Source organism: Sphaerodactylus townsendi, linkage group LG04 (assembly GCF_021028975.2).
Source record: "Sphaerodactylus townsendi isolate TG3544 linkage group LG04, MPM_Stown_v2.3, whole genome shotgun sequence".
Lineage (NCBI taxonomy): Eukaryota > Metazoa > Chordata > Lepidosauria > Squamata > Sphaerodactylidae > Sphaerodactylus > Sphaerodactylus townsendi.
The window spans coordinates 67638352-67659696 of NC_059428.1; the positions used below are offsets into that span (position 1 = coordinate 67638352).

At 38.8% G+C, this 21345-nt stretch overlaps 1 protein-coding gene across 4 annotated transcripts in view; it reads left to right on the plus strand.

Moving 5' to 3' along the window:
• The window catches only part of TTC3 (tetratricopeptide repeat domain 3), a 76687-nt gene that overhangs the window by 16492 nt on the left and 38850 nt on the right, over positions 1-21345 (plus strand). For all 4 annotated transcript variants that reach the window (XM_048495683.1, XM_048495686.1, XM_048495685.1 and 1 more), the window contains exons 14-29: positions 122-227; positions 3057-3108; positions 5511-5568; positions 6008-6083; positions 6264-6401; positions 8772-8852; positions 12333-12445; positions 13545-13671; positions 15089-15208; positions 15415-15516; positions 16629-16721; positions 17084-17145; positions 17483-17619; positions 17707-18021; positions 18665-18937; positions 19977-20023. In XM_048495683.1, coding sequence (XP_048351640.1) covers positions 122-227; positions 3057-3108; positions 5511-5568; positions 6008-6083; positions 6264-6401; positions 8772-8852; positions 12333-12445; positions 13545-13671; positions 15089-15208; positions 15415-15516; positions 16629-16721; positions 17084-17145; positions 17483-17619; positions 17707-18021; positions 18665-18937; positions 19977-20023 — 1900 coding nt within the window. The remainder of the gene's footprint in view (positions 1-121; positions 228-3056; positions 3109-5510; positions 5569-6007; positions 6084-6263; positions 6402-8771; positions 8853-12332; positions 12446-13544; positions 13672-15088; positions 15209-15414; positions 15517-16628; positions 16722-17083; positions 17146-17482; positions 17620-17706; positions 18022-18664; positions 18938-19976; positions 20024-21345) is intronic.

The window sequence follows — 21345 nt, forward strand, 5'->3', positions numbered from 1 at the left end:
GAATGATGTTCCAGATCCTTCAAGTTGCTTTAAACAATTATAGTTTTGAGTAATGTTTTGGGGATACATGGTTTGCTTTAGTTTAAAACTGTATCTTATTCTGTTACTTAAATTTATTTAGTTCTTCAGAATCTGCTTCAGTCAGTAACCAACAATCCAAAAAATCTATCGAAAAGAAAATGCAGTTTGACAATTGCAACCACTTCCATCAGAAGAAACATATAAAAGTAAGTGGTTTAAAATGTATATTTGTAGTGCTACCTAAGACAGTGGTGTCAGATTTATTGTTACACATAAATGTGTTCATTCTGATATCCGTAATACTGACTGTAACTTCCTGATGCTGCAGGAATAGAGCACCATTCAGGCATTACAATTAATCATGATTAAACTTTGATTTACTGAACTTAACCATGGCTAGTATAGCAGATGGTCAAGACTAACCAGAGTTTTCAGAAATCTTGGTTTATCAACAGTCTTTGAGAATTTCCTGCAACAGTAGCAAGATTTTTTGGTGGTTTGAAGCTGTGATTCTGTGCTCTAAGGGCAAAGATATCAAACCATCTGAGGTCAGGCTGTGAGTCCTACATTCAAACACAGTGGTTAATGTAGATATGTAAGCGTGGCACAAACCCTAATGAGAAAAGTGGCTTATGTTGTTCTTCTCCATTTTATTCTCTCAGTACGATTTCTGAGTGGAGCCTAGGTTTGCTGTCCTTCTCAATGATGTTGAAGCTGCATTAGACAAACTTTTATGTTCATTTGTTTGTTTGAAGGATCACAATCTTGCCTTGTACAGATTTTCCCTAATCGTTTCATTCAGTAATACAGTGGCTAGTTCTGTAATGATCACACAAGCAACCCAAAGGTCCAGCCACAAAGAAAAGGAAAGGCATGTAGAAAAGCTGGTTTTCCTCCTTAAACGCACAAAGGGAGGGGACACATACCCAATAATAGATGAAATGGGGCAGCAAATATGCAGCCCTCTTTCTGCCAATTGGTAGACTGGATGGAAAGTAGAGCTGGCTGTTTGTTTCCAATTAACCTAAGTAAAATTGCCTGTGGGGAGATTTTCTTTTGAGTTCCCTTGTAACGGGGAGGGGTGGAACAACTTGTTTCTCTTCACTACTACTCTTGCTGATGCTGAGGATAGATTTCCAAACAACTCAGGTTTGCTAGGCTGTCTACCATTCCTCAGTCTTCAACCATCCTGGAAATAATAGCACCATTTGAGAGCCACGATAAGGGCACCATTATTGTTTGTTATATCCAAGGTTTTCATTATCTATATGACATTTATTATTTTAATTGTAATTTTATATTGTTAGCCACCCTGAACCTGACTTTAGTCAGGAAGTATCGGACAGAAATATAATGTAAAAACTTTTTGTAATAATGGGAAGATGTATCCTCAGCACCTCTGTTTGTGGGAAGATGTTACCCAGATAGGTCCCAGTGTCACAGGTCACACGTTAATTGCGTCCGGCATACATGTGGATTAGAGCATGAGTTCTGGTACAAGAGATCATTTCAATCTATTGTACACATAGTTCTCAGTTTGAGACAACAATTCCCCCAGAAAAAAGAAAATGATAGAAAATGATACTTAACTAGTAAAGATCTTTATTACTTTATCCAGGATAACAAAGATAATGAAGGAAGGAAGCTAAGATTCATATTTAAGGTCCTTGCTGTAGAAATATTTACAGAGTTAATTCTTGCTGGTGAACGGAATGCAATGATAAACCTAGACATAGATCACTCCATTTCTAACAATGAGACCCTCTTCACCTACACTCTGTAGATCGTAGAGAGAGGCTCAGTACAGTGGATATATGGAGAAATGCAGTGGCATAGCACCAAGCGGGCGGGCGGGGGGGGGTGCAACGCACCGGGTGCACACCGTGGTGGAGGTGTGGCAGGGGTTCGGGGAGCATGCATGATCCAGGCGCAGTTCCCCCTTACTGCGGCTCTGGAGAAATGCCTATTTTGTAAGCAGCTAAATGTGCTATTCCCCTTGCAGAAAATCTTCTCATGCATAAATTACGTTTTTCGTCCCATTTTCCCTTTCTCTATAGTTTTTTGTTTCTCTTCCCTGAGAACTTCCCCCTGCCCTCCTTTTGCCTCTTTTGCTTCTTCCCACTCATATCCAACTTACTTGAAGAAATGTGCACGCAAACAAAAGCTTATACTAAGAATAAAACTTTGTTTGCTTTAAGGTGCCATTGGCAGTAAACCTCTTGAAATCCGTGCCAGGAGACACTATCCCAGGAAAGTGTCAGCTTGCATTCTGTTGGACTTTCAGAGGAGCTGGTTGACCACTTCATGAGACAGGATGTTGGACTAGATAGATCTCTGGTCTGATCCCTCAGGGCTCTTTTTATGTGGAAAAGAGGAAGACCCAACATTCATTCATTCATTCATTTTTTAGATTTAATAGACCTCCCTCCTCTCCTCTAGGATGGATTTACCAAGTTAAGGAAGCCAGACTTTCAGTGAGCAAGGCTGTGAACAATAGGACATTTTAGAGATCGTTAATTCATAAATTTAAAGCAACTTGATGGCACTTAACACACCATCTCACACTGCACAACTGATGGTGATATGTTCATCAGCGCAAGGATCCTGTCACTGATTCAAGAGGCTCGTCTGCTGGATGCTCACAGGAGCCTCTTGCTTTGACAGAGGAGTCTTTGGGCCAGCAGGTATTATAATAGATTGTGCATAGTGGTAAGGTACAACCCAGTGTGCGAGGAATATAATTTCTTTTGTTCATAAAGTGCAGTTTAATCTGTTTGTCAAATCGAGGATACTTGCTGGAGGTACTTATAAAGTAATACATTCTAAAATATAAAACAGCATAAAATTGTGAAATATACAACCCAACATTAAAAACAGGCGAAAGTATTTAGCAACTTAAAATAAGTCTAATAAAACAGTTACCAGACTAGAAGCAGATTGTAAAAGCAGTTTTAAAAGATGAAACCCTTTAATGAAAGCCAGGATAAAATACCTGTTGTGGCTTGGTGCCTAATTTACATTTTATCTGTTAACAGGTGTCTGTTGATGCACCAAAAAAAGAACACAAAGACTGGTTTCCAGATTTAGGTAAGTTAATAGAGATAACTGGATTATGTATTTTAATGCTGAGTGCATCCCAAATAATTAGACCTGGAATATTGGGTATAATTGGCAGGTTTTAGAATGGTGACATATATACATAAAATCTTATTTACACTCCGGTCTGTTTTTAGATAGGTCAAAAAACTAATGGTGTTCCCATAGATATCTAAGGTTTATATTTTGAATCCTAAGTTTATATTCACCAATTAACTTTTCAAAAGAACACCATTTGGCAGGGCTAATAAATGACATATAAACCAACCATGATAAAAGCTTTTAATAGAACTTTTTATCCCCCATTTTTTTAATAATATACAAACCTGCCTTGGGCTGAACTAAAATCAACTATGTGTGATCTAACATACATCAAAGAGGCAGCATACTGCCTTTGTGTACCGAGGTTAATATACTGCTTAAAGAAGAGGGGATGATGTAATGCTTATTAAGATTGCTTTATAAGTCTTAGGGCTGAGTCATGCAGAGATGGAGAATGTGGAAGGGAAAGCCCAATTAAAGAGAACCTACATTTTAAAATACAGATTACCAACAGATAGAGCACATACAAGAAAAATTGCCAACACAGAATCCTAATGTGTAGGCATGTCCAGTCAATGTCTGCATTTAGGCCTCCTGGTATTAAAGTTCCCAGTTTAAAGATCCAGAAAGTCTCTATTTTGTTGCTGAAGAAACTGATAAGCTGAAGCACAATTTTTTTTTCAACACCTAGAAGTGCCATTCCCTTTCTGTAGGCTTCAAGGACACAAAGTGGTGAATCATTGGCTCAGAAAGTTTTCTATTTCTAATAAAGTTGAGGTGCTCAAAAATTCTCATTTTACTTGCTTTGTAGATAAACCCACATATTGTAATTTGCATGGATTCAGGAGCCACTTACAGGCAGCTTCACTATTGATGGCAGAGCAATGCTACATGGAAATTTTCAATGTAGAAACTATATTGCATGCAAGTATCCAATGAAAAGAAGTACATTTCAGGACCCATTGAGAGATAAGATTTTTATGTTAATGAGTTTGTGAATTGCAACTCTATAAAGGTATAATCTATGCAGTAGAATTTCCATTTAGAAGCACAGTGATGTTGCTCACTAAGAAGTTTTCAGAATCGTATAGCAAATAGACAGCTCTCCATTTTGAGCGTTTCCCCTGTGTCATACACTTTAATATATTAGCAAACCAGTAAACAAAAACTGTTTCCATTAAGTCTTGAAACGTTGTACACTGTCGAGCATACAGACGAGCTGGAGAGAATTCTTTGTGATTATTCTGTAGTGAACATCTGATGCAATGTTTCGGTTGTTCTGAATAATATGTAAATTCTAATAGAATCTACCTCTAGTAGCTAGCTACTGGAGATGTAGAAACAAATTCCCATATTAAAGATTTCTAACGGGTTATCTAATCTGAGAGGAACATGATATGAAATTAATACAAAGCTTCCTGAGAATTTAAGGTGATAGTCAGTGGAACAGCATTAAAAAAGGTAAGATTCTGTTTGGTATTCTGATGCTTGGTTCTTATGAGATCCAAAAAGGTACCCAAAAAGGCTGTTTGTGTGCTAATCAAAGTGACTGTAGCCCTTGTGGAAATAAACTAGCGTTTTGAGACCAAGAGCTGGCTTGGCTGCAGATTAATATGAAGAGGGAAAGGGAAACACTTGCAAATTCAATTTGACCATGACTGTAACTTGTTTTCTGTCACTCAGCTCTAGTCTACTAACCTTTTGCACTGGACCTTAATGTGAAACTGGCATCTCATGTTTTGTGGTGTTTTCTTAATGATGTAGTGTATTTCTTATAATTAAGAGATAATTTTATTTTTCTGTTCAACTTCCATAATTGTTTTCTCGTGAGTCTACTTGTATCTGTTCTTTGACCATCAATAAGATTCTTTTTGCTTCATTTTGGATTGCAGCAGAGATTTTTGACCATTTCTTGTATGTTTTAAGGACAGTTAAAATCTGAATACCTTTATAGTGCTAAACTTGGCAATCAGTTGACATAAAGTTAGATGTTTAATTTTTACAGGGGAGAACAGCTGAAATAGTTCTTGTTTTGAAAAGAAAAATTGATTTCAGGTATGGTTGATAGAGGTATTGTGATCACACTGTAAAATAGCAAAATGGAGAAGGTGGACGTATCTTACCAGCAACTGAAAAATATTATATCGTTCAACATCAGACTTTAGACAGTATTAGGAAAATCTTTAGGTGTCCACACAGCATTTCTAGTTGTCTATGCAGCTTTGTCTTTGTGTGTAATTTCTTATTATGTTCCTTGAAATGCATAGATGTGAAAGTGATGTGGCTCTGTTTGATTTTTATCTGTTTTTAGCCAAATAACCAAGTTCACAGTTATATTTTTTTAATGACAGGACCCAGTGAAAATATAGGAAAATCAAGGAGCAGAATGAGTGATTCTGAAAAGATGTGGTAAGGTTTCCCCTTGGATTATATAGTGAAAGCGGTTGGTGAAGCATTGCTTGTGAATCCATATCAAATTCCAAACAGTGTTCTACTTTTCCTTTGATTCCCGGTATTGGACCAACTAGTAAAATCAAGCTTTTGGGTATCAAGGACTTCTCTGGGATAGATGATCAAAGCACATGTACAACAAAGTTACATGTCCTGACTGATTTTGAACAAAGGAAGTTCTTTAAAACATAGAAAAAAAGGGTTTTGCTGGCAGAGGTTAGCTTATGTAACCCCCAGAGGCTGGTGGATTTGGGAGATACTTAGACAATTCAAGATGTAAAAAGTCTGATTTAGATAATGGTTTTTAGAAGCAACTTCCCAGTTATTTGGTGTAGTAAAAGCATTCAGACTATTAGCAGCATAACCAACCCTATTGTTGTTTTTCTTAAAACTACAGTGGCCTGCTGAATTCTAAAGCTGACTGTGAAAGCCATGTAGACAAAAAGGATACTCCTTGCAGTTCTACACATCAGGTAACAAAATATCTGAGTAAGAATTAGGTTGTGTTTTTTTACTGCTAAGTCACAGTCACTGATGGCAACCCTGTGGGGTTTTCAAGACAAGAGACATTCAGAGGTTTGCCATTGCCTGTCTCTGCCACAGCCCTGATGTTAAACTAAAACAACATTTATGCCTCACTTCAATTTTTGCAGGTGGACAGAATGCTCTCAGTAGAAAAGTTGAAGACTTATGTAAAAGATGGTTGTACAGCCTTGATGGATCATCGTTTTCACAGTGCTGAGCAGTTGTTTGCACAGTTATTGAATTCTCTAGATCCATTACAGCTACAGGTAACGTGAAGGATTATATTTAGAATACTTCGACCTTGTTAATAAATCTAGCCTTTGGACTTTTTGCAAGGTACTTAAATGAATCATGATCACATAAAGCAGCAGCATACAGGGGGTTTTTTTGGTACCAGTTTATGGACAACCTTTTGATTTAAAGTCCCTAACATTTTACACGGAACAGTAAAATATAATAAAGATATCAATATAGTAAGAAACATGTTCTCTTTAGTGGCACTCCTCAATCACACCATTTCTTAGTAATTTAATTCAAAGGCCTGCCAGAAACGGCATGTCTTCAGACCCATCCAGAAGGCCTGTAGGGAAGTAACTTTTCTCAATTTCTCAGGGAGGGAGTTTCATCCTAAGGAGGCGGGGGGGGGGGGGGGGAACCTCTGAAAGAGCCCTCCCCCAGTTTTCTATCAGTTGGACTTCTGCAAAAACTACTTTCCAGAGGAGGGCTCCCTGGATTGTCCTCAAATTGATTGGTGGTAGAGGTGTAATTTTTTTTTTTACTAAGCAAATGATAACCTTATAGCCTCTGTATATGTAGGAAGTGTCTCTGGTACATATCTTCTAGACTGTGCATATCTTATACTCAAAGAGAGAAAATAACTTTGGAATTTCTAGCATCACAGTAAATGTTGAAATTTAAAGTGACACTACTAAGATATTGTCTTCAAAACCTTGAGATATTTAGTAAGAAACAACTGAGAGCCAGTCTGTTATAGTGGCTGTGAGCAACTCTTTCAAATTAGGAAGATTTTAACCTTTATATTCAAACAGGTTGAGAGTTGTCTTACCATAGATGCCAAACTGGTGTAGCACTTTATGTTAAAAGTGCACTTAGTGATTATTTATATTCATGTATAGATTTATTTATATTCATACACCTGCTAAAATGCGTATTGCCGTCTCTTGTAAAAATCATATCCTCTGGCAGAATGATTTAGAAAAGTTTGGTTCAACTATTTTTATGTCTAAATTGGCATAATTGGAAAAATCAGTCAAAATGAATCAGCTGATAAGTTTGAAGAAAAATGGATTTTATTAAATATTGGAGGATATTTCAGAGAAGTCCATGATTTGTTGTCTTTTATTTATTTTAAAGAATGCTTAGAGTACTAAGGATTTCTTTGTAGACTATTCAGATACATCATTGTTTCCATTTCATTCTGTATTGCTTGTTCTTACCTTTATAACACTTGAGGCAAATTGAAGTGTGTAAACTGGCACCAAACACAGCACAGCACAGACTGATGATTCAAGGAGGCAGATTTCTAGGAGAAAGTGACAACTGCGCTCCAGCATCTACAGCAGCGTTCTGGTGTCCTCTAGTCCCAGTTCCAATTGGGAGGCTTGACCTAAAGATCTTTGTGCAGCTTGGACCCTTCGTATCTTCATAGCAGATAGAAATGGTCATGACTGAGTTTTCACCTGCTATGCATTTACAGTAGCTTTCTTACTGGCCACCCTCCACCATGAAATCTGTTCAAATTAAAACATCATCCAAAAGTGATCTAAATTTTTTAATAAAGGGGAAATGATATATGGAATAATATTCTAGTAGGTCTCCCTTTATTAACTCAGATCTGGATCCTGAAGCTATTTCTGTTCAAAGCAGTATTTCTGCTTGTGCTTGATTTTTTTTGCAGTTTATACTCAAGTTACAGCAAGTTTACACTCAAGTTTACAGTTTACACTCAAGTTGCACTCAAGTTACAGCAAGAGAGGAGAGGTCTGTTGCACAAGTAGTTGGTGTGGAGTGTAGGATTGACCCTTTGGTGTTTAGTGTATTTGTTTAGACGTTTGGTCTATGTGTCTAGCAGGTGTTCACTACTCATGTCGTGGAATAGGGTAGACTAAAAATACAGGAAACAAATCATACAAGTTGCATGTCCTTAACCTCCCTATGTTGACAATGGCCATCTACTGGAAAAAACTTATTACAGTTATAACTATAAAGAACGGCCTTGCACAGATCCGTAAACCAGTGAAGAGAAGAGTGAAAAAATAGTTGCCTGAGTTCAGAATGGTGAAAAATCCAAACAGCGTTTTTTTCCTACCACACTGCACCATAATCTCTACTGTTAACCTGACGCTCCTTACTATAAATAAATTGCATAAGAATGCTTTGAAAAACAAGACAGAACAGATTAAGTACATGTGCCCTGCTTGATTTAGTACCAGTTTTTGTGACCACATTGGCTTAGATTTTCAGGTTGTAGAATTAAATTTTTTTTTACTTGGGAACATGAGGTGATGATGCTCTTGTGAATGAACTATAGATTATAATAGGCTGCAACGGTTATGTCACTTTCTTCATTTAACGTGTTTCCCATTTGTTTTAAATATTTTTAAACCATGTTGCAGCCCCTGAGTCTTGGTATAGTTGACTATGTTGTGATCGTCTATGGATATGCCACTTCTCTTCTTGGAATAGGACAGCCTGAGGTAAGACTCAGAACCATTCTGTGTATTTACATAGCACCATCAACCTCTGTGGCACTTTACAGAGTACAAAAACCACAGAAATTTACTTTTGTGGATTTGCTTGGATTTTTATGTCACTATTCCAACAGAGTTTAGGTCTGTGTATATAGTTCTCTCTTCCACTGATTCTCATCACAGTCTTCTGAAATTTAGACCGAGAGAGTATATTACTAAGTACAACAAGTTCAGATCTGAACCTGGGTGCCCCACACCTGGACTGATACAATAATCACTTTCCAATAAGTCACGGGATAGTGAGCCCAGGTTCAGTTCAAGTGACCTGAAAGCCTTCGTGTAAACAGCAAGACTTTTCCCAGTAAGTGAGAGAAGGAGACAGAGAGAGAGAAATCCGATAGTTCTTAGATGCTTAAAATATCTTCATGTCACTTCTCTTTAGTCACAGTGTCAGAAATAATGTTTATTAAGCAAATCACAAGAAAGTCCAAAAGCATCACATTGTATTCTACTGATATACCACACACAAGTTCAGCTCCTTACATGCCCAGGTTGGCTGATACAATTCAAATTAGAGAATCCCAATAGGTGGTGAATGAGATTGGGCTCCCTCCTTTCCCTTTGCTGGTTTATAGCGGTTTGTGTCTCAGGTCCCGCATGGTTTGCGCCCTCATCCTTTCTAGGAGCAGGATAGGAAGCATCCAGATCCAGGTGGGTGGTGCTATAACTTTCCTAGAGAACGGCCTTTTGTTCAGGATGGTATGGCCTTATCAGAAGGCTGTAGTGAGCTGATTCTGGAGACTTGCTGGGGCCTGATCCACAGCATCTTTAATTCCTGGCCAGACATTTCCAACACATTAGTCAAGATACCACTGTAGAACGGCTGAGGCAAGGGAGGCAGTTACATATGCAGTGTCCCTTTGCGTTCCTTGTAGACTGGAAAAAGTGCATTCTGCTTTTGTAGTTTGTTCTTGCTGCTTACAATGGGACAGACTAATCTGCTTGTTGTTTCTTGTCTTTGTGCAGACTTCAGTTGGACACAATCACACCTAAGCGCACTTACATTTATGACTTCAGCATAGTATTCTGTATAACATGATTAGTTAATAAGAAAGTCATTAATTCAGTTGTACTGGGTGCAGGCTAACATTGCACATTAGTTAAAAGAAAGCATTAAATTGAGCATGGATAGTTTCAAAAAAGCATGAATTTAGTAATCCTAAATTTAAAACAAGTAGCGCAGAGTGGTAAACTGTAGTGCCATAGTCTGCTCATGACCTGAGTTAGATCCCAACAGAAGATGGGAAGGCAGTAGAAAACCACCCGGTAAACATAGTTTGCATAGAAAACATTGTGATGTGACCGACCACTCCATGTGTCAGAAATAATTCAATGCTTGCACAGAGGACTACCTTTATCTCTTTTGAAGTTTAAAACACCTTATATGTTCTCACATAGGTTCTGGTTCCAGCAAACCTATATGCACACACTTGGAGCTGAACTATACCCCAAATAGTAATTTATTTGAAGGTTCCATTGTGCTGTTTTTCATTGCTTTAAGGCTATAGGTCCGTGGTGGCGAACCTATGGCACGGGTGCCAGAGGTGGCACTCACCCTCTCTGTGGGCACATGCACTGTCATCTCCCCTTCCCCCCTCGCCCCACCAGAGCTGCTGCCGGCAGACGCATTGGGAGTCACGCTGCACAGGCTGGGGGTAGGGTTAAGAAGCGGCAGCCCGGGCACAGTGGTGGGATTCAGGCGGTTTGCACCGATTGGGGTGAACCATTTGTTTATGCCCCCCTGGGCGAGAGAGCAATGGAGCTTTTAGTGCCTGGGAGCCCAGGGTGGGGAGGAGAGATCTTGCAAGGTCCTAGGCTCGTGGCGCTTAGCAAGATCCATGAACTCAGTTTTGCAGGGAGACCTCCTGCCCTGCGAAAAAGTCCAGATCTTGCCCGGAGGAGCCCTTCTGCAAAAGCAAGTCATCTGCTGGGTTCACTCCAGTGGCTTCCTCTGATCCGTGCCAGTGGACAGGTGAGGGGGCAGCCAGCCAAGCGGGCAGAGGGCAAGGCTGCCTAGCAAGCGGAGCCATGCCTTCGCCCTCGGTGCGCTGCCCGGGAAAAGTGCATCCTCCCTGCACATAAAAAAGCATCCCTGGGTTCCTCGCTCTTCTGCAGCATGACTTTCAACACCCAGATTGCAGCAGGTTAGCAGCTTGTTGCTGGTGGTGGTGGTGGGTCTATGGCAGTGGCTTATGCTGCTAACTACTCTTCAATCTGCTTGAGATTCAGGTTTTGGTATCGATTTTGTAGTGCGCTCTTCCTCCCTGCCAGTTTGCAGCCTTGCCTGGAAGTTTGAAAAGGGTTCAGCTTCGCAGATTTCTGGGGAAAGTGAAAAAAGAATCTGGGGGGGGGGAGTCTTCCCTTCTTCCTCCACCCTCAACCGCTTCTGCAGGCTGAGGTGATGTTGTTAGGAAATGGAAAACTCTTTCAGAGATCGGGAAGGAGGAAGTTGTTTTAAAGGGGCTGATGTTTGAGTCCATGTTATCGGTGACTGCAACGAGTTATATGTGTGTGTCTGTGTTGTTTTCTCTCCCTTGCAATCAGTAATGTCTGAAAACTCTCCTTTTGCACCTGGATTTGTATGAGGCTGTCAAAATTTAGTCCAAAATAAAGAACCTGTAGATATTAACTATACTAGTCTTTATTGGGAATACTAAAGACCAGGAACAGTAATTGAGGATTCTGAAGATCACAAGCAAAGCTTGGGCTTAAATTCCCTTGTTGTACCCCCCCCCCCCCCCCCGCCGCTCCCCTTTCCAAGTGTTGGCACTTTGCAATAAATAAGTTGGTTTTGGGTCGCAGTTTGGGTACTCAGTCTCTAAAAGGTTCGCCATCACTGCTATAGGTGCATTTCAGTTCATTTTAAAGCTTCAGTTCAGTTCATTTTAAAGCTTCAGTTCAGTTCATTTTAAAGCTTCAGAAAAAAGTTTTGTTGTTCACCGCCCAGAGCCCTCAGGGGATGGGGCGGTATACAAATGTAATTATAAATAAATAAAATAAATAAATAAGTTGAATATTAGGCATTTCATTAAAATTTCAAAAGTAACTTTGGCTTATTTGATCTTTGATATTTTTCAGGTTGATTTCAGGGACCACCTAAAAAAGTCCCAGAAACCTCTACATTTTAGGACTATAATACAAGAAAAATTAACTGAGATTCTGACATGGAATGTATGCATGCTATAGAATTGCTTTTATACTTGCAGTTTTGCTGTTTATACTCAGCGTTTTCTACTTTTGAATCTAAATGAGGGGCATTTTTTCCTTTGACGATGACTCCTGGCATATTGTAACACTGCAAGAAAACTTTCTGAGTGCACATATCCTTTCGAATTCTAGTCAGTTGACATGCCGTCATAAACTTCGTATATGACTCTTGCTCGTTTATTTGTGTGTTTGTCTTAAACTGCGTAATTTACTTTGTAGGAACTAGTAAAAGCTGAAGACCATTTTAATAAGATAATTGAAAACTATCAGAAAGTAAGGTTTAATTGCTTAGCACACTATGGAATTGGAAAAGTATATTTGAGACAGAACAGGTAAGTAGTATGTTTTAATATTTTGCTTTCTAAAAGTGAGTGCATTTCTTCAACATTCTCATTTTTTCAAAATATATTTTCTATTGACTTCATACATATTATGCTTTTCCACTATTTTTTATTGCTTGGCTTTCCCAGCAGGGAGTGATCCTCTGGTACTCTTCCATCAAACTACTTAATGCAGTAGAGCATCTTGCTTCACACTTGTTTTGTTAGTGGTTGCTATTTGCTAATTACGTTCAGAGTACCTGCCTTACCTTGATGGCTTCTTCAAAACTGTCTGGGGGTCGGGTAAAGCTGCCTGTTTTCTCAAAGTAAAAATAAAAGTTGAAGGAACAAGAAAAATAAACTGCATTAAAGTAAAAATAAAAGTTGAAGGAACAAGAAAAATAAACTGCATGGATAGCAACTGGAATGAGTAAATAACAATTAAAGCAACTGGGAGATTCTCTTTTCTAGTAGCATAGTATAAGCTGAGGAGAGAGAAAGTGTGCTTGAACTGAGTTGGCTCTGTGTTGTAAAGGAAAGGGATCTAAACTAGATTTCCTTTCCACCAGTTAAAGGCATGTATGTACCCACTTAGATATAAGTTTTCCACAGAATATCTATTTCCATTTTCACAGTGACTTCCAGTTTGGAAAAAGGAGTGATTTTCAGCTGCTTTATTTATTTATATATCAAATTTATAAACCGCCCACCCCCGAAGGGTTCTTTGAGAGCCAGTGTGGTGTAGTGGTTAAGAGCAGGTGCACTCCAATCTGGAGAACTGGGTTTGATTCCCCGCTCTGCCACTTGAGTTGTGGAGGCTTATCTGGGGAACCAGATTAGCTTGTGCACTCCAACGCATGCCAGCTGGGTGACCTTGGACTAGTCACAGTTCTTCAGAGCTCTCTCAGTCCCACCTACCTCCCAGGGTGTTTGTTGTGGGGGGGGGGGGAGGAAAGGCGATTGTAAGCCCCTTTGAGTCTCCTTACAGGAGAGAAAGGGGTGATATAAATCCAAATTCTTCTACTACTACTTCTCTAAAATCTGAAATAGTCTTAATGAGAAATTAATAGAATGCAACATATATGATTTTGTCTTTCATTTTAACATTCAGATTTTCAGAAGCTCTTGACCAATTCATGAAATCAAAGTTCATGGTTGGTTATAAGATTGTTCCTGGTGTATTAACATGGCCTACAACCTCTGAAGTAATTGAAGAGACACGAGTAGAAAGATTACAGGTAAGTGAGAATTCTGCCTTGTAAACTACAAGATTCCCAAAAGCCACTTCATGAAGAGATGAACTATGACTTCTTTGCTGGGATAGGGCATCCTAAGACAGCTGATTCCTTCTGTCCACCTCAGTAGTCAAAACTTCTAGCAGTTTCTTTTCTTTGTGGGAGTCATGTCTACAGTTTGTGTTTCCTCCTTTAAACAAGCATATTGCTGCTTTGGCTCTCCACATGTCTGAGATTGGCCCTCATGTCCTCCCTGGATACCCCCTGGGACCCCAGCTCACCCAGTGGCAATCCTGGCCCCATTCCAGAACAGATGCGGCCGTGGAGGACAAGGCAGGTCCCAAAGACATAGATGACCAAACTGCCAGCCCCTGTGGTTCTGTTTCTGATATCACCCACCCTGTCCTGACTCTGACTGGGGTCACAGCCTCCAGCTTTGCCTGACTGAGCCTGGGCCACACTCATCCCTGCCACTGCTAAGACCTCTGGGCTCACCTGGCCCAGTTAGAGAGCTGATGAAGACCTTGGGGATGGGGTGCAATTTACACTGATGCATGGCTATGCAGACCAGTGTGTTTGAGCCCTTTTGGGCCAGTCAGTCACAACCTAGGGCAGATTAGAGATTTGTTGGATCCAAGAGCCATAGGGACCATATTTTTCCCCCAGAGGTTTTGCTAACCCATAGGATCTTTCTGCATTCACCAGGAAATGATCCAACCAGGACAAAGGAATCACAAGTAAATCCTCCACTCACCTTGTGATCATTTCATCATATTTGGTATAAAACAGCAAATTGTGGGCTTGGGAAGCTGTTGGAAAAGACTGAAATCCACAAAATTCGATGATTAGGCTAGAGTGCACCGGACAGTTCCCATGTTTGTCACGTAGGGGGCCTCAAAAGTACTACGCTGTATCAGACAAGGATGCCTCAGCACGAATGGTGAAAGAGGCAGGCTATCCATAGTAAATAATTTTCTGAACACAGGTTCCTGCGTGTGTTACAACCAATGTGGTTATATAGTGAAATAGTACAAAACTGCTCACTTGTGAGTTTGCGTCTTACAGTAGCCCCTCAGCAGCTGTTTTTCCCAGCTTCAGCCAGGTTGCTGAAGAGATTAATCTCATGCTTCCTTCCTACTTGATCGTTTCCTGGCTGGTAGTATTAGGAGTCAAAAGATCAGCAGGCTGCTAATATTATAATATCAGCCTGCTGGTATGCATGGAATCAGCAGTATTCAGTGTTTTATATAATGTATCATCTGAAATTGTAAATTCATAAATGTTCTAATGAAATGGCTTTTTATTGTGATGTAAATGGAATTGTTGATAGCTGTCACTGTTTCAAAGCTGCTGTGGATTTTTAAAATGCAGTAGTAAAGAAATTATAACCGTTTTATCTTTGATTTTTGCTGGTTTGTAGGTTATGTTGGAGGACCATATTGAAGAATGCAAGTTTCCTCCAAATCCAGATGCAGTTTGTCGCAATCAACAGTGCCAAGCCCGTAAAATCAAAATATATTTTAGTGATCCAGATTTCAAGGTAAATATGATTACTAGATGTCTCATGTGTTGCCCTTCATTTTGGTATATTAAGGTAAATATGATGGCACGGTGAATAGATACAAATTTTTGTTTTATGTTGACTTTCTCTTAAGAAGTCGATGACTATCGTATGTTTTGAATATTCTAAAATTATTCTGTAGCCATTATGGAAATGAAAGTACTTTTGCATTATTTGCATTTCAGGGTTTTATACGTGTTACTTGCTGTGAACAGTGTATAGTGGAATTTCATGTAAGCTGTTGGAAAAGGCTGAAATCCACAAAATTCAATGACAAAAATGACAAGGTAATATTAGAGTCCCAATACATTATTTTCATAGAAAGGTTTCCCAAGGTGGTGATATTTGAATGGACAAAGGATCAGATTCTGAAGTGATCACCTATTCCATGTTGCTAAAATATGTTACTAGATCCTCTGTTTTATGAGAAGAGGTGGTACCTTCCTCTTAACCAGTGAGTACATTTCACTACACTGGTATTTGTGCAAAAGCAACAGGATGCAGGGAATTCTTGGCAGCTGAATTTATCAGTTTCCTGTTACTCAATGCAGGAAGGAGCCAAGTGTCATTGTACTTTATTTTTTTAGGTGACGTGATATTTCTTTTGTTCCTACCTCCATTTACTCTGATTGTAGTGACTATTTGGGCTTTTTGAGCACCCGTTTTGAGGTTGATAAAAGGCAGCTAGCTGGTTTTCAAAAGATGTACGTTGTACTGACAATAAGATCAGTTGATATATTTCATTGAAGTGCTTATCAGTTGTATTAAATTTAAAATGCAATATTATGTACTGAATAAATGAAATAAATACTATATTTTTCATTACCATGTTTCTGCACTACATTCTGTTGCATCTGGGAAGAGTAATTTCATGTCTGCATAAAGCTCTGTAGACAAAGAGTTGAAAATTAGCACCCTTTAAAAAAGAATTCTGCTATATGTACAGCACTGGGTGATTACACTAGTGCAGAGTCTGTAGTGCATTGGAGAAAGGTGATAATTTACTGCTCTCAATCTAGCATGGTTCAGCATTTTTAAAAAATTAGAGCTAATGAGATAAAAATAATCACTTGGATCATGAGTGAAATCCTTTTCATGGAATGAGGCTTTCCCAGTTTCTGTGCTGCTGCTACTGCCACTGCTAGCACCTTCTGAAATCCCACTTTTGCATGTTGGAGGATCCTCTGTGTGAGTTAGGGCTACAACTGGAGTGCATTTTATGGTTTCTTCCACTTAGAAAGCAGCTTCTAGTCTATGATTTCAGCCAATCTGGAAAAAGTATAAAAGGAGATTAAATGTTGACTATTTATGCAGAACTTAATTTCTGTTGTTGAAAAAAAAAAGTACATTTCAGTCATGAAATCCTACCATATACTCTTTTTTCTTATCCTGCCCACAGGACTTTCTTCAACAAGTCTGCTTCACTCCAGATTGCAGAGGCCTCATTTCAAAAATTATTGTCTTCAGTTCATCTGGTCTTATAAAATGTGAAGTAAGAAATTTGTCACTGCTTCTTTCTTTAAAATATTGTTACTCAATAGGGTTTTTCCAAGAACTGATAATCCTGGGTCAGCTAATAATCACACAGTAGCCTCTGATCCATGTGGCTGTTCATCTGCTCAAATCCCATAACCCTATGGATTGATTTTGGGGGCTTACTTGGGTTGGGTGGTCTATGAAAAATCTATATCTGCCACCACCGTCTGCTAATGTAATGCTGGAACCAGCCTGTGTTATATTAATATGATACAGTGGTAGAACAGGTTTTCTGGGAGTTTTTTTTAGCAAAGTTCAACAAAATACTATTGCAAGGAATCTTTGAATCTGCTGCACTTTTTTTCTCTCTCTCCCAAGTTCGAACATAAAATAAAAAGCAAGAAGCTTCCAAGGCCCATTGTTAAACAGAAATGTTCAAGGTAGGTTTCCTGGATGTTCAGGTAACGTTCCCCACTACTGTTCAGGTAACATACCCCACTAGGAATCATCAGCTGGACCTCTGATTATTGCTTTCAGAATGATGGTTTGGCGCATTGTTGTACACACCCAGCAACATTCATGGAGATGTTGGTTCATACAGATGGTTTTATCTTGGGAACATTTTGATGCTCTTGAGGGCTGGTGTTGGTGTGAATTGGTCCAGAGACTTTCGTGTTCCCAAAGCATTTATGGTCTTAATGTTTAAGTTAAGGTTGAATGATGGGAGCTGATTTAGAACTGTGCTTGTGAGGCTTCACTGTTGGTTGTTTGTATCAGTTCTAGGAACTTAAAGGTAAAACATGAAAAAAAACTAAGAAGAAAATTTATGAAAGAAACAGCCTTGAACTCCACAAAAGATACTTCAGATAAATATCAGCAAGGGAACATTGTACCAAAACATGATACTCATAAAGGTACATGCACATGAGTCCATTTTTTTGTCTTTGGTATACTAATTTTTATGTACCCTGAAGCTCATTTTATTATGTTTACTTCTTTAGGAACTGTTCAGAAATGGTTAACTGGTGATACTGTCCTGCAACTTATTATACAGAACACTGAGAAAATAAAGGCAGGTGTTCATGATATTTTCAAGCTACTTAATGAACTACTGTCATGGTGGGCAATTAGCAAAGAGGAATATGCTATGTATACTGCAAGTAGTGCATCACCAAGTGAAATAATGGAAGAACTAATAAACCACCTAATTTGGAAAAAAAACAGAGTAAAGACAAGAATTTTTATTCATGTTCTGAGTGAGTTTGAAGAAATTGATTCCAAACTACATGAGTGGATGATTCACCTCAACAGAAAAAGTAAGACAGTGTTTTCTGTGTCTGAGTAGAAATTTGAATTAGAAAATATTTCTGGTTTTAATAGTTCATTTGAATATTAGTAATGTTACGAAAACCTGCTGCTGTTGTTGCCTGATTTTAACTTTGGTTTTCAATATGCAAAAATTGGATGGGAATAAAACTGTTTAGAATTGCACTACAAATACTGCTTAAGAATGACTGTATCTTTTGGTGGTGGTTGGGTACCATTTGTGGGTTGCAGTTTGCTTATGGTACAAAGTCATCATAATTGATACTGATGTACCTGTTTCCATATCTGTGTCTCAGAAGCAATATTTATATTCTCTCAGTAATAAAAAAAATTTGCTCCTGACCTGATACTGTTTTGGAAAGGGAGACATTAAGTTATACAAATGAAGGTGGTTTTTTATTTATTTTGGTGCTGAGCAATCTTATGTTTATTGAGTTTGAAAATTGTTGGGAATATTATCTTTTACAACACAGTATTCTTAGAAAGTTGTCCAAACGATGTTGCTGAGACAAATGAGAATGCTTCTGAGCTGCATGTGACATGTAATCGCATAAACAATTGTAATGGCTGGTTTGAGGCCTGAAGATGATCCTTTATGTGAATTGATTTTTTCCATTTAAACTTTTTTTGCAGGCTTAGAAGCGTCAGAAATATTTTTCTCTCGTTATGCACATTCTGTTCTGCAGCTTGACTTCAGCCATGTAATGGTTCAGTGGAATGAGACTTATGGTATTAAGTTGGGTAGTATTCTGAGCTGCTCACCTCAAGATTATGATGATGAAATCTTGAACTTCATTTGTAACTCAGCAGTCATACAGCTTCGCTGTTTTATATGGCTATTAGAAGATAACAGAGAGACTTTGCCATCTCTTTGTCCATATTTAGATGAATACTTCGATAAAATGGGTAACTATGCTGTTAACAATTAATGTTTTACCCCTTTAAAACTTTACTACTATGTCCTGATACATGCTTGTTGGAGTGGAGAGATGTGGCTTATGACAAATGCTTAGGCTTAAATAGTAATAGTGCAGTTCCAAACAGAATTGCACTTTTCAGAACCCATTGATTTTGGTGGACTTAGAAGGATGAATGTTGCATGGGATTGCCCTGCAAATAATATTTAGGCAGAGCCGTAGCAAGGGGGGAAAGCGCCCGGTGCACCGGTGAAGAGTCCGCCCTCGCCACACCCCCACAGGGGTGGCGCGCCCAGTGCATCATGTGCACCCCCAGCCCTCTTGGAGCAATGCCTCTGTGTTTAGGAGGTCCTTGGTTGAGGGAAACCTTCTTACTTTTCACTGCACTAAAGCCTAGATTTACACAGCGTTTGTATTGTTTGTGAAACAGTCCTGCTGCTTTGTTCTCACCTTGTTTCTGACTCAGGTTGACTGCAAAGATAGGTAACTGCCCTATGCATCCATAACAAGTTCCTTTCCCAAACTGAAACAGCTTTCAAAGTTTTGAAATAGTGGATTTAAAAAAAAATAGAGTAGGTAAACATGTTGGGAAATTGGGATGGAGGGATATAAAGTAGGCTACTCAAAGCGTTGAAGGGGGCCCCTTTTTCATCTAGAAATGATATGTGTAGTGGCTGTATGTTGAAAAAAGTAGAGCTCACTCTACAGCGGATGACCCATGGCAACGTTCTCACCTTAGAGGATTGATTCTAAACCATAGCTTGGATCCAGTGGGCAGAAAGATCCCCTGGGCAGAAAGATTCCTGCCTGCAGTCCTCAACTGTCTTGATTCCCAGGAGCAGCATTTTCAGGGGGCATTTTGATCTCGTTTTGGTGCAGTGGGCAGGGGTAAACAAAGAAAGTGTTGCGTTGCATGGATCAGAGTCCTTATGATTGTTAAAACATTTTGTCAAATTCAGGCCCATATCTTTTGGCGTGATTTATGTATGTCTCTCTTATTTTTCTTCTTGAAATAATTTTTTTAATAGATAATCCTTTTACTGTATTAAAGAAGCAGGAAACTGAAACTACTTCAGTAAGTTGTTAATTTCTGTTAATCCTTCTGAACCAGAAACACTGATAAATTGTAATAAGACTCTTTTCCCAACAGACTGGGGAGGAGTAGACTGTTGAGCTTTTATATTGCATAACCTAGAATATATTGCATAAGTTCAGCTACTACCTTTCCAAATCCTTAGGTCTTGCTTACCTGATTTTCATCATCAGATAGTAGTGTTTTTTAATTGTGATAGGATTTTAAATAATCACCTGGCATCCTTGTGAACAGTAGCAGCAAAGTTCTTTACGCAAGCTTTAACCTTTTGGGGGTCTCACATGAAAGTGCTGCTTAGAATTGTTCGGAAATGTGCTCAACTCTGTTACAGGTTTATGTAAATAAGGAATTATGGGGCCAAATTTACGACATTTCCATGGCATTTGCTTTTTAAAAAACTTTAAATCGTAAAAAGCAAAATTCAGGTTTTTTTAGGCAAAAGTCTTTTAAGCACTGCATCTTTATGGGCATTAGACAACACATTTATTTGTTTTTGTTTTTTAAAGTTCTTTTTAAAAATAGTTTCCAGTTGAAGTACATACTGGATTGGACTCAGTGCAAAACTTCCACTTCTTGCATAAGCAGAATTGCAAGAAAAAGATTTCACTAATCAGAGTATATGAGCAAAAGAATGAAAAGGAAGAATAGGCATGTAAAGCCAAGGCTTGCTATTCTAATTTGGTGTTATGGGCAGACTGAGCCTGGATTGCCTAAATGGAATAAATATATTGAGAGGTTCTCCATGTGTCTTGTGCTGATTCTCTGTTGCTCTCTGTCCTACCTTTACTCCCAGAAAAAATGCTCTCTCCCATTTGTGTTGTTAAGCTTAAAGTTGTATTCCAGGGTTAGTCTTAACCACAATTACCTCTAATGATAACTTTTACACCAGCTCAAAATCCTTATTAGAAATCTGTTCAGGGATAATCAGACATAATGAGTCATTGTGGTGAATGCTGAAATAGGAAGGAAAGGGGGAACTTGGGCTTTAAGAGATCTAGAAACATGAAGTTTGCATCAAGCTGTTCAATTTGAGGGAAAGGTTTGGATCCAGTGGAAGAAGTTGACAGAACATCTTTTCCCTTTCCTTCCTATACCTATACAATGACTTGTTTTGCAAGATTTTTCTTCTGATCTATTCCATGGGATGCTGTTGCTTAACCATATTATTGCAATATGACATTTTTAAAATATGAAATATGACTATGAATTTATGACCATGAAACATAGCTATGAATTTATGACCATGAAATTGGTTTTGGTAATCAGATCTCTGTACTTTTCGTCATCTATTTTGAACAGTGATT